The 19,000-nt window shown below is 38.5% G+C and overlaps 1 protein-coding gene across 3 annotated transcripts; it reads left to right on the top strand.

Moving 5' to 3' along the window:
• Positions 1-2,092: 2,092 nt before the first annotated feature.
• LOC141445234 (ethanolamine-phosphate cytidylyltransferase-like) lies at positions 2,093-13,859 on the top strand. 3 transcript variants are annotated; one of them, XM_074111018.1, is made up of 9 exons: positions 2,093-2,298; positions 2,607-2,857; positions 7,341-7,407; positions 8,601-8,678; positions 9,527-9,580; positions 11,653-11,812; positions 12,329-12,517; positions 13,083-13,241; positions 13,668-13,859. In XM_074111018.1, exons 1-9 carry the CDS (start codon positions 2,246-2,248, stop codon positions 13,842-13,844), a joined length of 1,188 nt encoding a protein of 395 aa, XP_073967119.1. In that variant the 5' UTR covers positions 2,093-2,245; the 3' UTR covers positions 13,845-13,859. The 3 variants fall into 3 exon arrangements, with proteins under 3 accessions (XP_073967119.1, XP_073967121.1, XP_073967120.1); XM_074111020.1 differs by lacking the exon at positions 9,527-9,580 and having other exon boundaries at positions 11,656-11,812; XM_074111019.1 differs by lacking the exon at positions 9,527-9,580.
• Positions 13,860-19,000: the final 5,141 nt, after the last annotated feature.

Here is a 19,000-nt window from a genome sequence, read left to right as displayed (position 1 = left end):
GCGATGCGAAGCGATGCCAAGCGATGCGAAGCGATGCGATGCGAAGCGATGCGAAGCGATGCGAAGCGATGCGAAGCGATGCGAAGCGATGCGAAGCGATGCGAAGCGATGCGATGCGATGCGAAGCGATGCGATGCGAAACGATGCGATGCGAAGCGATGCGATGCGATGCGATGCCAAGCGACGCCAAGCGACGCCAAGCGACGCCAAGCGACGCCAAGCGACGCCAAGCGACGCCAAGCGACGCCAAGCGACGCCAAGCGACGCCAAGCGACGCCAAGCGACGCCAAGCGACGCCAAGCGACGCCAAGCGACGCGAACCGATGCGAAGCGATGCCAACCGATGCGAAGCGATGCGAAGCGATGCCAAGCGATGCCAAGCGATGCAAAGTGACGCCAAGCGACGCCAAGCGACGCCAAGCGACGCCAAGCGACGCGAAGCGGCGCCAAGCGATGCCAAGCGATGCGAAGCGATGCGATGCGATGCGAAGCGATGCCATGCGAAACGATGCGATGCGAAGCGATGCGATGCGATGCGATGCCAAGCGACGCCAAGCGACGCCAAGTGACGCCAAGTGACGCCAAGCGACGCCAAGCGACGCCAAGCGACGCCAAGCGACGCCAAGCGACGCCAAGCGACGCCAAGCGACGCCAAGCGATGCGAAGCGATGCCAAGCGATGCCAAGCGATGCCAAGCGACGCCAAGCGACGCCAAGCGACGCCAAGCGACGCCAAGCGACGCGAAGCGACGCCAAGCGATGCCAAGCGATGCCAAGCGATGCGAAGCGATGCCAAGCGATGCGAAGCGATGCCAAGCGATGCGAAGCGATGCCAAGCGATGCGAAGCGATGCCAAGCGATGCGAAGCGATGCCAAGCGATGCGAAGCGATGCCAAGCGATGCGAAGCGATGCGAAGCGATGCGAAGCGATGCGAAGCGATGCGAAGCGATGCGAAGCGATGCGAAGCGATGCGAAGCGATGCGAAGCGATGCGAAGCGATGCGAAGCGATGCGAAGCGATGCGAAGCGATGCGAAGCGATGCGAAGCGATGCGAAGCGATGCGAAGCGATGCGAAGCGATGCGAAGCGATGCGAAGCGATGCGAAGCGATGCGAAGCGATGCGAAGCGATGCGAAGCGATGCGAAGCGATGCGAAGCGATGCGATGCGAAGCGATGCGAAGCGATGCGATGCGATGCGAAGCGATGCCATGCGAAACGATGCGATGCGAAGCGATGCGATGCGATGCGATGGATGGATGGATGGATGGATGGATGAAAAATATTTATTTATTTATTTATTTATTTATTTATTTATTTAAGGAGAACCAACAGCTAAAACACAATATATGTAGAAGGAATAGCAACACAGAGCCAATTACAGGATCCCACAGATAGCCATAGTATACATGTTTAAGACACCTCACATTGTTTGAGAAAAGCACTATACAAGCCTCGGCCAGAACAGGGATTGCTGGACTCGTTCTATCCGGCCTCGTCTACGACTCGGCCGTCTACCCCGAACTCGTCCATCAATCCCTTACTTCATGGCCTCTGCAGTAATGTACTATTATGCACCCAAGACTCGAGAACAGATATTCGTATTTCTCATACAAATATCTACCCCTATAAATTTCACCTTGATACCTCCACGCGTTCCTGAGAAAAAGCGTCTTAACAGAAAGACAGACGGACAGAAGGACAAAAAGTGATCCTACAAGGGTTCCGTTTTTCCTTTTGAGGTACGGAACCCTAAAAACGACGAGGAATGCGCGTATTGCGCGTGCATACTCGCTCGATAAATGAGGATAATCTGCCATTTAACGTTACCCAAGCTTACCGGTAAATAGTAATATAAATACCGTTAAAATGATTTAACGATACTTTTGAATTAACGTTAATTTAATGAATAGCTGATAACGTTACCATTTTTTATACCGGTAAAAAGTTGTATAAGTAACGGTAAATCGTTTAACGTTAATTATGATTTAACGTTAAATCTGTTTGACAGTTGGTAACGTTACCATTTTTTAACGGTATTTGAAGCCCTGGTTTGAATTGACAATTTGACAGCGTGAGCGAAAAAAAAGCCAGTCGAATTAGGAAGTTGTCAAGAGGAAGGTGTGAAAATTGTGGTTGGGAGCAAATTATTTCGATTTATTTTAATTAAATTACTCAAATCAATAGCCCTGTTAAGGATAGTTTTCTCTCGTAGCTTATTAGTCATATTTATTATTTGTGTTTAAAAATGAACGGCTTAAATGGAGAAAAAAAACAGATTCGTGTGTGGTGTGATGGGTGGTAAGTTATAAATGAATAAATTCATTTTTTGCGTTGATCACGTCTATTAATATCACAAAACAATAATTCGACGTACTGACATATTTACGACTTCAAACATGTCTTAATTGCGTTTTGAAATTTAATATTTTTTTCGGGTGTAGTATCAGACATTCAGCCAGCACAACGCTGTATTTCAGGTTACAGTGGTGTAGTTACAAAACCAAACATCCGCTGCCTATCAGCGCAATGCGAGCAATAAATCGCACCCGATTTTACATTTTTATTACAAAATGGTGTTACTTCATAAATGGTTCATTGTTTTTCAGCTATGATATGGTGCATTTCGGACATGCAAATTCCTTAAGGCAAGCAAAAGCCCTCGGTGACGTGCTGATAGTTGGAGTCCACACAGATGAGGAGATTGCAAAGCACAAAGGCCCTCCGGTGTTCACACAGGAGGAGCGCTACAAGATGGTGAAAGCCATCAAATGGGTGGACCAGGTGGTTGAAGGTGCACCCTACGTCACAACCCTCGAGACCCTCGACAAATACCAGTGCGACTTTTGTGTACATGGAGGTATGTAATTTCTTTTTTCTTTGGCCACTTTCCTTAACACATTCAGTGCCAAGAATCCAACAGTTGGGTTCTCTGTTAGCAGACAGTTTTCGCTACAAACCAGAAAAAATCTGCTACTGGTTATAAGTGTACTTAATGTAGTGCAGGTGATAAGACCTTAGTCAAGGTCCGCCCGGATTGCTTCTACTATCTTGCTCGCTAATCCTGCCGTGAAGCAGCATTGCTTGCACTGTTGTTTCGGCATGGAGAGTAAGACAGCTGGTGACATTACTGGCACTTGAGGTATCCTGTCTTAGGCCTTTAGGTTGGCAACGCATCTGCAATACCCCTGGTGTTGCAGATGTTTATGGGCGGTGGTGATCTCTTGCCATCAGGAGACCCACTTGCTTGCTTACTTTATTAGTTGAATAAAAAAGAAAAAAAAAACAGATGAAAAAATTAAACATCTTATTTAATCTCTCGTCTGTTTGATAAATCCATTAATTGTGTAGCAGAATAAAAGATAATTTAAAAATAAAATATTTATGTCATGGTTCATGTGAAATAGGCCTGATAGTGGTTATATAGATTATATTGTATGGGATTGAATAGATAATTGACAAAATTAAAGTTCAAGTCCTGTATCCCGGATGAGATATAAAAGGAAGAAGATAAAGTATGGTGTGTATATCTCTGTCACAATATTTTCCTTCCCTAAAATTGCATCATCATCATTGGCCTAATTGATGATTCATCTGTATTATATGTGCATGTATGACTCCATCATAATTTCGATGGTTTCATCACCCAAATTGTGATTGAGATTGAGAATATTGATAGCAAAGCAATTGCAAAATATTTTTTTCATCACACTTGCTCGTAAACATTGTTGTAACATGCAGGCTACCTTGGTTGCAACCCCCCATATAAAACCCTCGACCTTAATGTGCTTCTCATGAAGCCCGTGGTTGGTAAATGAGTGATTGCCCATTATAATTTTCATGTCATGAAGCCCAAGGTCGGTAAATGAGTTTGTTACTGCATGGTGTGCTGCTGCTCCGTGCGCGCGCTGCACACGCACGCCATGCACATGCTGCGGGGGGAGGGCGGCGGGGAGCTGGCGCTGCCAAGAGCGCAATCAGCGGTATCGGCAATTTTTGAAAAAATATTAGTTTTTCTTTTACAAATATACAATTTTACTCGCAAATGTGATGAAAAACATTGTATGTCGCACGGGCGGTAGGTACTAGAATTACGAATATCGACTCATTAAAGACTCGTTCGTAATTTCTTGTTTACCACCCTTAAGATACAATGTACTATTACGGTCTCAATAACTAAGCTATTGGGTCGCCTTCAGAGGCGTACTTACCAAGGGGGCCACGGCCGCGGCCCTGGGCGGCAGGCTGCGAGGGGCTGTGAAGCCACGTATTGCAGGTTTTTTAGGGTTTCGTACCTCAAAAGGAATTACTTAAGCCTGAAAATCTTGATTTTTTATGTCTGTCTGTAAATATCAATGACCAATATAATCTGACCCCACACTGCGTACATTTTGCTTAAGAGTAGGGTTCATTCAGAAAAAGCGAGAAATATCTTCAAGACACGATTTCCGTTTACTTACATACCTGTAAATGTGTACGAAACCCTCGGTGCGCGAGTCCGACTCGCACTTGCCCGGTTTTTTTTAATGTAATATTTTATCATATCTAAGTAATAGGACAGCAAAGCTAACTGGACCGCGGCGCCAATTCTTTAAATACTTACGCCTCTAGTTGCCTTAAACTCGTGACAGTGGTTCTTAACAGATGGTTCAGGTAGGCCCGCCGCGTATGGACGTGCAGGGCGTGTACCGTACAAAGGCGGCATTGTCAAGGGGGTGGCAAAACCAGATGTCGAAACGGAAACCAAGACATTTTGATAATTCTCATAACAAGGGTTGCATGGTCAAAACCAATAAGTCAAAATAATTGACTATTGAAAAAATAAAAAACATTAAATTTAAAAAATCAAAAAACCCGACTGCCTTAAAAACTAAAAGGAAGAAAATAAGTCTAGTGGTCTAGAACTCTGTCAAGAAGCTCATTTAAGGTTCAACAGTCGGGACCCATTACCAAGATTTTTTGAGCTGGTTACGATTTGAATGGGTCCCGACTGTTGAACCTTAAATGAGCTTCTTGACAGAGTTCTAGACCACTAGACTTATTTTCTTCCTTTTAGTTTTTAAGGCAGTCGGGTTTTTTGATTTTTTAAATTTAATGTTTTTATTTTATATACTTTTTTGATATTTCTGTGAAAATAGTAGATTAAAAGTATTATAACCCATATATATTTAGAATGGGCTAATTATTAGCTTTCATTTGATACCCATATTGTTACAATACAAAATATTTTTTTTCATTCCTCCGCCATATTTTTTTTCGCAGACGCCATATTGAAATTTTATATAGCCTATGTCACTCCGACAGTTATGACGAATCCAATGATACCTCATATGTTACAATCCGTCCAGCCGTTTAGGCTGCAGCGAGGACCAAAGAAATGGACATACATACCCACATACATACATACATACATACATACGCTCGAAAAACATAACCCTCCTTTGGGCAGTCGGGTAAAAAAAAACACTATGTAGAAGTTTGAATTCGATTATTTTATTGAATTACTAGATCGAGTTATTGGGTTTGACCAGGGAACCCTCGATAATTTGCATAAGGTTGAACATGGAGCGGCTTAATGGGTTTTGGACGCGGGCGTTCAAACAGCTAGCGGCGCCGCGGCGGGCCTGGGTTCAGGGATCAGTATTAGTAACCAAAGTACTTGCTAGATTACTCATGATTTATTTTATTGAATACTAGCTGTTTCCCGTGACTCCGTCTGCGTAGAAGTATGAAAAATAGTTTACATCCTATTCTCAGACCTTACTAAATATACACAAAAAAAAAACATAAAAATCGGTCCAGCCGTTTAGGAGAAAGGAGAAGTTAGGTGACAAATACATGTAAAGAAAAATCATATATTATATATGGTTGCTTTTATTCCTTTGCATTACAAAGCTAAACTCACAGATGCCCTGACTTTTTATTTATGATTAAGTATATTTTTATTATGTAGTTTCATAACTACTAATTACTTAAAAAAAGTGCTGCTTGACAATTAGCATTCATTACAAAGATACACCAGATCATGCATGATCAGATTTTATTTGGACTCCTCCTGCTTGGAGGGTTCCATACATCGGTAAATATCAAACTGACTAGGTCTCGGTAGTTACATGTAGGTATCTTTTAAATTGTAAATCTTTTAAATTTGTCTGGCTGCAGCTGTACTTTTATAAACTTAATCATGATTAATTAAAAAGTTTTTTTTATCCTTAATACAGAATCAATTTGACCAGGTTTATACTTATTTTTATTCTGTTTAAATTGTGTATCTTTAAATGTTATGTATAGAGCAGGGGTCTTCAAACTTTTTGACTCGAGGGCCACACTGCACTTAATGTAAATTCGTGACTGGTCATGGGGGTAATACGAGTACATTAGTTAAGTAGACTTAGGGGCTGTTTCACCATTGATTAGTGTTAAGTGACTTAGTCTCCGTCTATTCGGGCATCACATTTAACCGTTACTTACTAATCAATGGATGGTGAAACACTTAGTCTTCAGGGGTACTTAGGTACAAGGTACTAGTTAGAGGTACGAGTAATGCATAACGCTTTCTTTCCGCGGGCCGGATTAGGGGGGCTCGCGGGCCGTAGTTTGGCGACCCCTGGTATAAAGGAACAACAAAAATAATATGTTTCTTGCATGGGAACCTCTTATCATCATTACTAAATAAATCATCATCAACCCCTGTTAATGTTTAATTTTTTTTTTTGTTATTTGTTGTTGTACCGGCAATAGAAATAAACACGTATAACTCTCAGCAGTCTATCTATTATGGTTCTCGAAATAAAGCTCTGTGACACACAGACGGACAGCATGGAGACAGTAATAGGGTTCCATTTGTCAACTTTCTGGTACAGAATTCTAAAAACTAGTGGTCAGAGACGATCAGTAAGAGATCTCATCTCTAAATGGATAAGAGCCATTATTTTTATCAGATTAGTTGCGAGTTCATCTCTGTCATGCTTTCACTTTAGGAAAACAACACAATGAATCATGATTTTGTCTACTATCAAGAACTGATGTTATCAAATGAGTACTACCTGTGAACACAACTGTGAATGGATGACACATATCAGTCATATTATATGATATTCAAGTTTAGGTATAGATGATCATGACAAACACATTCCTCGCAACACATCTTTGCATATCTCTGGAGGAAATGCAACCTAATCCGCTTGGCTGATTTTGGTCAAAATGACATGTATACGCTACTTTTATGCTGGAATTATTGTTAGTGTTTCACGCGAAAAATTTATTCAACGCGGACGAAGTGGAAAGCTAGTGTACAATAAAGAGTTATACAATACAATAACTTAGTTCTTGTTTTTCTGCAGATGACATCACAGTAACAGCTGATGGGATTGATACATATCACTTAGTGAAAAGTGCTGGCAGATACAGGTTAGTATGCCGTCCATTTGTTTAGGTCTCCTGTCTGATCCTCCCCCAAAATCAAAATTTCAAAACTGTCTCCTCACATGTGTAATGTCTCTACGTCGACTTTAGCAAAATATGCCTTCATACAACAGATATGGCTGCCAAGTTCTGTACAGTACGGAATGTAGCTTTTTAAATCAAAGCTGGAAAGTAACAAAATAATATGCATTGAATTTTAAACAAGCTGACATGGACCTAATTGCATAACAAATTACAAGCAAAAAGTATTATTAATGAAATTTCAATACAAAATCGCTAATACTAATAGCTTGTAATTTGTTTTGCAATTGGTCCATGGTGTAGTAAAAAGTCAGACACAAAAACTTATTAACAAAAAAATTAAACCGCCGAAAAAACAGAAAAGCAAAAAATAATAAACCTTTTTCTCCATTTTCACCTATTTAATCTAGGTACTAGTTTGAAGTCGGTGCCTCAGCACGAGCCATCAGGAGTGATAGAAGCCCATCAGGTAGACGACTATAGGTCCACTCCTGATGGCTAGTGCTGAGGCACCGACTTCAAACTAGTACCTAGATTAAGGTTAAATAGGAGAAAAAGGAGAAAAAGGTTTATTATTTTTGCTTTTCTGTTTTTTCGGCGGTTTAATTTTTTTGTTAAAAAGTTTTATTTTATACTTTTTTCCCACCCTTGGGGTATTTTTTTTCTAAATTTATATAATACCAACTTCAAGGTATACCCTATCCAATAAAAAAATAATTATGAAAATCGGACTACTCTGTAAAAAGTTATGCCTGGTCATACATTACAATCAGTGACTGAACAATCAATCATCCCCTGTTTTCCTACTCTTAGGGTAGGAATATTTTTCCAAATTTAAATGGGACCACCCTCGGGGTATACGCTTTCCAATAAAAAAAGAATTATCAAAATCGGACTACTCTGTAAAAAGTTATGCGTGGTCATACATAAAAAAATACGCGTCGACTTGAGAACCTCCTCCGTTTTTTTTTCGTCGGTTAATAAAGGTAATCAATACAAATCGGCGAATTAACGATCTTGACCTTGGTATATGTATGTGTATGAGGAATTCTATGATTAAAACATCGTCAATTAGTAGTGCTGGTAGGTGTTGTGAGAAATCGGTGCTATTTCAATAAAATTTATTGCTCACATTTAAAATTAAATATTTGTTACAGAGAGGTGCAAAGAACTGCTGGTGTTTCGACAACAGATCTCGTAGGAAGAATGTTACTGCTAACCAGAGAGCATTTCAAGTAATACCATTTTTAATTTTGTTTTATCACGTAAGATTTGCTTAGTCCCTGCAAGCTGTCTGTTTCAGTTTCAAATCATATTGTCCTAGAACCTAGATTGCGTTGAGGACATAGATATTATGGAATATCTGTTTGTATATTGCGCAATGTATGTTATACATGGAGCTGGAAAGCGACTGATCACTTTTCAGACTTCTAGAATGAGAGGGAATTGCTCTGTACACCCCTTTAAGGTTCTAACACAATAAAGAGAATACATAGAATAATGAGTACCTACTTAAAAAAAAGACGCTCGCGTTTGTAGTTATGATGGTATCCGTTCATTTCGCAACTAACGTTTGGCAACCTGATTCATTTCGCAAACACTAAAACTGTAAATATACTCAGGTAATTTTGTACGCAGAGTGGGCCAAATTTTGTGCCGCTGAGTATATTTCAGTATTTATTTTAGGGCCATAGTGTTCGTGTCCTTTAGGTTAGTTAGTTTTATAAAAATCCTGAAATATTTACAGTTTCAGAAAAATTAAACAGTTGCGAAATTAAAAGTGCGAAATGAATCAGGTTGCCAAACGTTAGTTGCGAAACATTGGTGCCATGCGCTCTCGTGCAACAATTACGTCCAAAAGTTTTTTAGTATTGCAAAGGATCAGTATCATTAGTGCCATAGAGAACCTCTACGAAGCGTGTTCGATGCGCAATTTGTATGAATAGTAAATGTTTTTCTCTTGTATGGTATTTATCTATATAAGTATGTTTATCGTTGCTACATAGACAAGGCAATAGGTCAAGTCAAGTGTCATGTATCTGATAAAGTACTACATGTAGATCTTTCACATCTATATTTTCAGATTGAGAGAAGAGAGGTCTGTTGAAATGGCTGCTTTATTTGATCGCATGATTTGGTTTGTTATCTTTTAAATTCCTAAAAGAATAGAGATTTTATAATCATTTCTGTAGAAAAAAGGGTTTTGTCATTTTATCTAGTTCCATAATAGCGAAATGGCTTCTGTTGTAATTGTAGCTTGTTGTAACCATGTAATTAATGTAATTACCCATTATTAAACGTATTACAACTATAATGACATATCCATTATAATATTAAAAAAAACTATGCGTAAATTATGTGCAGTCTATAATATTTTTCACCTATGATGAGTTCTGTGACGTTTCGAGTTTGACAGTTTTAGAGATGTACCATTTATCGAGTGAACTATCGATTTTTCTACGAGTTATTAGTGCCTATTTTTGGAGAAGTTGCATTATATTTAAAAAAAAAACAGTTTATGCCCACCGGGACACCGTTTTCTCGTTCTCGCTCAAAATAATCCCTCAAACGAATTACAAACTCCCGACTCTAGGAGTTCAAAACAGTCTTTTTAGACCGTTTCGGCATTTTGCCAAAAAATAACAACAAACCTAACGAGAAACAGTAACAAAAGTCAACAACAATAATAACAGAAATGAACAATAACAAAATACAATGCAAAGAAAATGCAATGGAGACTCAACTCGTATACAAGGCAGACTCTCAGCGGCAGAAATCTTGCAAGTTTTGTTTAAAAATTTAATATATCTAAATGTTCATTGTTATTGAATAATGCACCGCGGCAATACGGTATTTGACTATTTTGTATATGTTTTATAAATTAAAACTACACAATGCCTGTTATCGAATAGAAAAACAATTTTTAAGCTACCTTTACAAATAACAAAGTTATAAAGGTTTGAAATTCAAGATTAGACAGAGAAAGACATACTGGCATGTGACGTCACACGCCAGTACCGCCATACTTGCTGCATAGAGAAAAGCGTTTGAGAAAGAGACAGGTATATAGATTTTTCAAAAAATCACTATAAATCCAATTTTCAACCGATTTAAATTTTCTCTTCGCTAAACACTATCTGTATATCTATATTTTCATAATAATATTAAGATATGGCAAAATCAGGAGTTGTCAAATACCGTATTGGCGTTTTGCCGATAATGTTGTGTCACGTCACTACTCTGTTCCGTTTCACACATTGCGTCATTTAGAAAAATAAATATTTTTCTATCGTATTCGATGGAGACTATTTAATGGACACTGATATTGCTATATATATTTAAAATGTACAGTTTTAAATTTTTATGATTATTTTGCTTCAAACTAGAATAATTTCCCAAAAAAAAAAAAAAATTTTTTCTTAATTTGATTGCTTAGTAACGACATCTCTTGTCCGGGTGAGCGGTTGGTTCCAATGGAGTGCCGAAAGTTTCTCGATGAGGGCTACGGTATAGATGTCGCTAGCGTCACTGCTTAAGTGGCTAAATAAGAAACAAACAAGCTGAGATATGAGGTGCATAGGGGAAATTCGTGTCTGTACCGTTGACCAGCAGTGGTGTAGCGGTATAGCACGTACGGAATACCGAGGACCTGGGTTCGATTCCCAGTGCTGGTCTTATTTTTCTGGTTTTTCTGTGCATCTATATTTCAGTTTGTATTTTCAATTTAGGTTTTACGGGATGACCGTAAAAGTAAAAATTTGGAATGAAATAAAAAATACAAAAAGATTCCAAAAAACCAATCTTAGTTACAAACTGTTTTATATAAGTAATCATAAAATCGGTACATTACATACATGATTTGTACCTATATATTTATTTCTTTTTGGAAAACAAGTTAATTACCAGGTAGTTTCTATCAATGAATTGAGCCGTCGGTCGAAGTTTACAAAAATCAAGAAAAGTATGGTGTATATTAAGATGATAAACATCTAACTACATAGTTTCATAGCAAAGCTCACCTTACGGTTGTTTATTGGGAAACTGATCGTGACTCTCGTAGTCAATTTCCATAACTAGGGTCCACCCACAGATTTGCTATAATCTCACTGTATTTATCTTATCACATTTTATCTATGTAATTTTATCGCCTCTAATAGTGACTTCATTAGTATGTAAAATGTTGCACTTAAGGCCTGCTCTCAATTCCAGGAGAGGTGACAAAGAATACTCAGTGGCACTGGAGCACTCGTCAAACCTGGGCACCGATCACACAGCGAGGTCACCTTACACTGGCTGCTCGCAGTTCCTCCCTACTACACAGAAGATCATACAGTTCAGCAGTGGTCTCTCACCAAAACCCACTGATAAGGTAACTGTTCTCACAAACAAGGAATAGGTACATAAAATCGTTAAGGCTGGGACGACACGAGAGAAATTATATCCCATTGACTCGTTCATTGTGTAGCGCTTGCGTTTACGGCTACCTATAAAACTAGTTTTTGTTTAATAATACAAGCTTTTTGCTGGATGTACTCGCATTATCGTTCAACCTAGATGACAACAAATTTCAATTTTATCCGACCACTGGAAGTAGGCTATATTCGATGATTTGAGCATTACTAATAGCCAATAACTTGCTACGACGCTAGCGGTTGTTGCGGGTTCGGTCCCCGTGACGGGCAAATGTTTGTATAGTGAATACGAAAGTTTGTACATGAGGCTTGGATATTTGTATGTATTTAATATATATTTATCTATATGTATGTCTATCCGTTGTCTAGCATCCATAGTACAAGCTTTGCTAAGTTTGGGGCTAGGTCAATTGGCGTAATTTGTTCCAAGATATTATTTAGCACTATTAAATAAGTATCACGTTTATTCACAGGTCGTGTACGTCGCAGGAGCCTTTGATCTGTTCCACGTGGGACTTCTGGACTTCTTAGAGGCTGCACACAAGCAAGGGGACTTCCTCATCGTAGGCCTCCACACTGACCTTGAAGTCAACCGCTATAAGGGCTCCAATTATCCCATCATGAATCTGCACGAACGCGTGCTATCTGTGCTCGCGTGCAAGGTAATTGGAGTCGATTTGTGTAATTTTTAAACTAGTTGGTACAGTAGCAGAAGTAGATAAGCGGTTACAGTGCTCAAATGGATCTACATACGACTCTACTGCCAAGGTACGAAGAGAGTTATGTGAGTGAGTGACATTATTGTTTTGATTTTTTTATACTGACCTAATCTTGATAATTACAAACATCAAAGAAAAAATTAGCCAGAGTCATTCCGATATTGAGTTTTATTTATCGCTATCCCGCGGGAACTATGCAATCTTCCGGGATAAAAACTATCCTATCTAAGTCGGTTTAGCGGTTTAGAGGTAACAAACAAACAAACAGACTTACAAGCTTTCGCATTTATAATATTAGTGGGATTAAATTTTTTTTTTTTTTAACAAAGATGAAAACCATTACCGGAAGGTTTATGGCTTTAAAAAAAATATAAACTATAAGAATTAAGATACATCTCTAACCCTGTTGGTCTGTCTGCTAAAGCCATGAGTCTAGCTAGCCGTAGGGGTTGGCCTGGTGCCTCGGTAATGCTCGATATCCGCTGATTTATCTGTATTTCTATTACAGTACGTGCACGAAGTAGTGATCGGTGCGCCATATAGTGTAACGGCGGAGCTCATGGACCATTTCAAGGTGCAAGTGGTATGTCACGGCGCGACGACCATTTCGCGAGACTCCGACGGCTCCGACCCTTACCAGGTGCCGAAGCAGCGGGGGTGTTTCAAGGTATGTTCAACTTTGTTGATGGCTTAAAGGCAAGTGTCCAGTTCTCGCGTTCTCGAGTGGCGACCACGAACTGGAAGACGAAGCGTTAGCTGGCCTCCCACTAGATGAGACTTACCGGCAACTGGTAGATGCAAGTGCCGAGTTTTCGTTCATAGTGGCGTTCCAATGACCTTTGTTCAGCAATGGACGTCTTCAGGCTGACGGTGATGATATTGATGATGAAAAAGCAAGCGACTGGACGACGCTTACGCGTGGTGGTATAGATTGTGCCACGAGAGTGAATGGATTACAAACACAGTGTTTATTTGATATTTTTTATAAAATATATTATAAAAATATATTAATTTACTTATCGAACTAAATAATATAGATATTCTCACGTTGTGTACATACGCATATTTATTTAACGCAAAATTTCTTATACAGATCCTGGATTCTGGCAATACCATGACAACCGAAGACATTGTGCAACGAATTATACGTCATCGACTCGAGTTTGAAGTGAGAAATAGGCGCAAAGAACAGAACGAGATCGCTGTTATGAAAGCCATACAGAAGGAACACCTCAAGCAAAATGGAACGTGCGTAAAGCCCGCTAGCTAAAGCAATCCACAGACAAGTCATTGTTACCAAAAATTATATGATATATAGAGAAAATATGACTTTATTTAATTGCAAATTTTTGTGCAAATAAAACCACAATAACCAAAGTTGTCAAATTTGTTTTTAGCAATGCCTAAGGCTTTTTAAAGCCATAATTTGTTAAGCGCATAGGAGATCGTTAAATTTGTTCTTTTTTTTAAACGTTAAACAAATGTATTCTGCTTAAACGTTATTAGACAAATATTATTATAACTTATCGTTATTTGTAGTTTTGGGATGGGGCTTAAGTACTGCACGGAGTTAACAACCTGATTGATAATTTCAGTCACATACCCAACCTGTCTCAAGTAGTGAAATATGAAAGACGAAACTTTTAATTCAGACTAGAATAAAGATTTTATGTAAACAATGCTCGTATGTTTTTGAGCCAGAGCGCCATGGGTGCTCACTCACTCGCTCAAAACTTAGAATTTGAAGCGTTAGTCTTTTGTTTCATTTATTGATCTTGAATTGCGAATCTGAAAACTTAAGCTAGAAGCCTGGAATATACAGCTTCTGGTTTTGGTAAAATTTAAAGTTGATTCGTATGTGTATACTATTATTAGTAAAAATGTAATTCCTCAATTGGAACTAATTTTTAAAAGCAATACTTAACTGTACAATATTTATAATTACTACTTCGAATTCCAGTGTTTGCCCGCCTAAATATTTAATTTTAAAAGTAATCTTACCTAAATATTGCCAAGTTTTTGCCTAAATATCTTGTATAATTCATATTTGTTCTAGTATTGTATTGGAACTAGCAGAAACTTGAATGTTAATTTGTTTGTTATTTTATTGTTGCGAAGATTTAATTAAGGTAAAGGCTATATTAGGTATTAAGATTTTCACTATTTTCGATTTTAATGAAGTTCATATTGAATATAGTTGGATCTTTATTCTGAAACGTATAATAAATTTACAGTTTTTCCTTGCAAATCAATTTTACATTTTTAAGGTGGTTTACATATTGTTATTTTTAAAATTTATTTATTTTATACTATGTAGGCATGTTTCTGATAAATATATCTTCAGATTTTGTCTTACTTATTTATTAATTTTCAATGATTATGTTACAGAACTGACACACGGAAGTTATGTGCATATTAAAAAAATATAATGTAATGAAAACTAAACTATGTTTTATTGACACATGATAGTCTGTGAACGGATACATAACAAATGTTTGATGCATTATATGTGATTTTTAATTAATTGTTGAAAGTACCTAAATCACGAACTCAATGTAGGCATAGAAACCGCAAATTTTATCAGACTCATTTTAACAAATGAGTTAACACATTATACTGACGAGCATTAACTGAGCTTGAAACACTAATTTTGTATCACATTCAATATTTCACCCTACTATAGCACGACGTCAACAGCTCACCCAACTACCCTACGACGCCATACGAGTTAATAGTCTGCAACAGCTGACACAAAAAGACGTAACCGCCAGATATTCCTCTTTATTATTGGAGAAAAAATGAGCGCAATTCTCACATGAATTTAAGGACACGTAGCTATAACATCTATATTAATAATTTCGTCCAGGGGTACGGTAGACTCGAACGAAATGCACATCAAATTGAAGAGCGTAAAAAATTAGTCGATCCGAGTCGACAACATATATCCGCAAAATTCGGATTATGGAGAATTCGTTAAATTCTAATGGCACTGACAAACAAACCGCAGTCGCCATCTTGGTAGTTAATAAACGTTCCGTTTCATACTAGCTAGCTCTTAGATACGGCTCGCCTTCAAACACATCGCGTGCGTCACGCCAAAAAAGTATCCATTACAAAGAACTGTGACTCATGTGACTGTGTAAAACGAAACGTCTTGCCGGAAAACTTGAATGGATCTTATCAAAACTCAAAACTATCACCAACTACCTTCAACTATAACTATCTTCAGTTGTTGACGTTTGTTCCGAGTCGACAACTTGTAGGTAGAAAATTCGGATTTAGCGAGTATTTTCAATAAAAAATGGAATAAATTACTGAGTATATATAATGGCGTTGCGAAGTAAACATGTCAAAGTCATCACATCAAAGTGGCGTGAGTGTCACGTCATCACGTGTCACAGGTTTGCATTTCGTTCTCCATTGTGACCTTTTAAGGCCCCACACACGGTACGATTCGTCGATTTTCATCAGATCGATCGTACAGACGGATCGTACCTTATATGGGGCCTTTAGGTCTAATTTCTTTGATTATGAGACAGACATACGTAGTCGGTCCCAAAGTTCTGTCACTGGCACATTATTTTTAAATTTAAAACATGATTTTAAGAAAATTTGATTGAATTCCATTTTTGAATGTTTGTCAATTATTTTAAAACAATAAACAGTCATTCGCTGCAATTTCTCACGATGGAGTGGACGTTAAAAGAAAACCGAATAGCTGTTTAGCATTGCACGCTGTGGGCACTCGCCAAGTACCATTTTCAAGTTGCTCAAAAATGTAAATATAACGCTTAGGTTTGTGTACCGTACGATTGACAGTACAATGAAGTCTTCAGTGTTGAGGACAAGAAAAGAATTGGCCGGCCTCTCTCCGTACAAACACCAGCAGTGATCAAAGCGATCAAGGCACGCATAGCAAGAAATCCTGTCCGAAAACAGAAGTTGATGGCTTTGCAGATGGTGTCAGTAGAAAAACCGTCAAAAAGGTTTTAAACGAAGATCTTAGTCTGCGAGCATACAAAAAATAGAGTGGCACTTACTTAATGCCCGTCTAAAAACAATAAGGTTTAAAAGATCCCGGAAGTTGTTAAAGCGGTACGCGAAAAATCGACACCGTGATATCCTCTTTACAGACGAAAAGATTTTCGATATTGAAGAGAAGTACAATAAACATAATGATAGAGTGTACGCTAGGAGCTCTGAAGAGTATTCTCTGATCTTATTACGGGCCAACTGAGGTTCATTTTTGCGAAAAGGGGTCAAAATCAGTGCGAAAGTGTACAAGAGACGGTTTGGATAAGCATGTCAAAGATCTGCCCAACACGCTATTTCAGGTCATAATTTTGTGTTCCAGCAGGATTCTGCGCCAGCACACAAAGCCAAGACCACTCAAGCCTGGTTTGGCCGTCAAAAAATCGACTTTATAAGACACGAAGATTGGCCTTCCTCCAGTCCGAACCTTAATCCTCTGGACTTTAAAATTTGGCAGGTCTTAGAGGGGAAGGTCTGTGCTAAACCCCATAAAAATTTGGAGAGCCTGAAGTCATCTTTAAGAAAAGCAGTCGCTGAAATAGACATGAAAATGGTGCGTGCTGCGATAGACGACTGCTGCGCCGATTAAGGCCTGTATTAAAAACAAAGGAAGTCATTTTGAATAATTTTAAGTACTTAAATTATTTTTTTATTAAATGTACTTTAAATTGGTATATAATTTATTAAAAACTGATTGGTACTTTTGTTTTTATCATTATTTTCATTTGTGACAGAACTTTGGGACTGACTACGTAGTTATTTGGGCAAATAAGATTTAGGAGAAATATCTACTGGTGAATACCGATACGTAGGTTAGCCGTTAAAGTGTTTGTGATAATAATTAAGCTGGGAATATACGTCAGATTTTTCGATAAGTACGACAGTCTTTACTGGCAAAAAATTTTTTTCAAACATATTATTATGAGTCTACATTTTACCCGAGCGAAGCCGGGTTTTCATCTAGTAATAGGTATATTTCTGTAGAGATTCTCTACTTAACCGGCTTCAAAAGAGGAGGTTCTATGTTCCAATGTTTGTATTTTTTTTAACGTCGGTTGAAGCTCGACCGTTGTAGTCATTACATTTTAGTACCTTGTCACTGTATGTCATCTGACAGCTTCTATTAGATTAGGGTTTCTTAAGTTTCGATTACTTTTGCAGTTAAAAAAAAAACAAGATTTTACTGAAAAAATGTGTTTATACATTTAAAACTTGAATAACAATAAGAGAACTGTTTCCTAATAAATTAACATTTGTCTGTCCCTAACTGAATGCTCCTCTCATCCACTCAAAGGTTGACTGGTAGAGTTCCCTTAAAGGGATAAGTTCGCCTTTGTACCATCAGCCAAATATTGGTCTACCTACCACCTGAAGTTGATAATCGTTTGCCAATTAAAGATTCAGCCAATAGACGTGTCTGTCAACTTGAAAGTTTGACTTTACGATATGTTCGTTTGATAGGAACTTGTTTAAAAATGGATAGACCACTTATTTGTACCGGAGAGCGACTGCAAAATTTCGTACCTACTTGATACCGCGATGAAACGCACAATGGTTTCCCATAAAACTGATGCTGAGTCCGAATTTGATAGTCTGCCACGGCGGAACTTGCCGAAAGTACCAAAAAAAATAGTCACTTCCGGTGCGAAAAAAGGGGCGTCATTTAACCCATCTGATACTGAAATAATAGTCATGGCATCAGTTAGGAATTTACTGGTAGATACAGGAAAGCGAAATATGTCAGTATTTTTCTTGCCGGAAGTGCTCGGCAGACGCTCTCAAATCAATCCTCCGCGAACCTCGCACTAGTTGCGCTTTTTTTTTATATATACAATTTTTCTGTAAAAAATTTCTTCTACTTCTATACAATCAATTAGGGTGTTCATTCAACACAACTAAACATACTTAAAATACAATCTTTAAATTGAACCTGTGATACGGATGAGAAATTAGAACTTTTCTACATAAATCATAAAATTAACCCAGTTAGGGTGACCTTTTCATGTGTATTTGTTTCGAGATAAACTATTGACCATTTAAAATAAAAAGTTTCGTAAAAATATTACTTATTTTAGCTTAGGGAGCACGTGAAGACGAGCAATGTGAAAATGACCCAAATGTAAACAGTCCATGAGCATGCTCATTTGTGGCATGCTCATAAGCATGCTAGTACTACTACATGTGTAACAGTAGCTTAAGCTTAAGTAGCGAAGAGTGTGGTGGCATACGTATTGCGTTGTCTATGGTCGAGCTGTTATGCTACATTACACTTGCCACGCTTTGGCAAGCACTCGACAAGCACAAACGTGTAAACGGCCCACTTAGATAGGCTTGCCTGACCTTGCCAGCAACTTGCCACCGACCCGGGCGTTGTCGGTTTTCAACACAGATCAA

The sequence above is a fragment of the Choristoneura fumiferana genome, unplaced genomic scaffold (assembly GCF_025370935.1).
Source record: "Choristoneura fumiferana unplaced genomic scaffold, NRCan_CFum_1 Sck3bRy_75;HRSCAF=252_pilon, whole genome shotgun sequence".
NCBI classification, from domain to species: domain Eukaryota; kingdom Metazoa; phylum Arthropoda; class Insecta; order Lepidoptera; family Tortricidae; genus Choristoneura; species Choristoneura fumiferana.
This window is presented reverse-complemented; position numbering and strand designations above follow the sequence as displayed.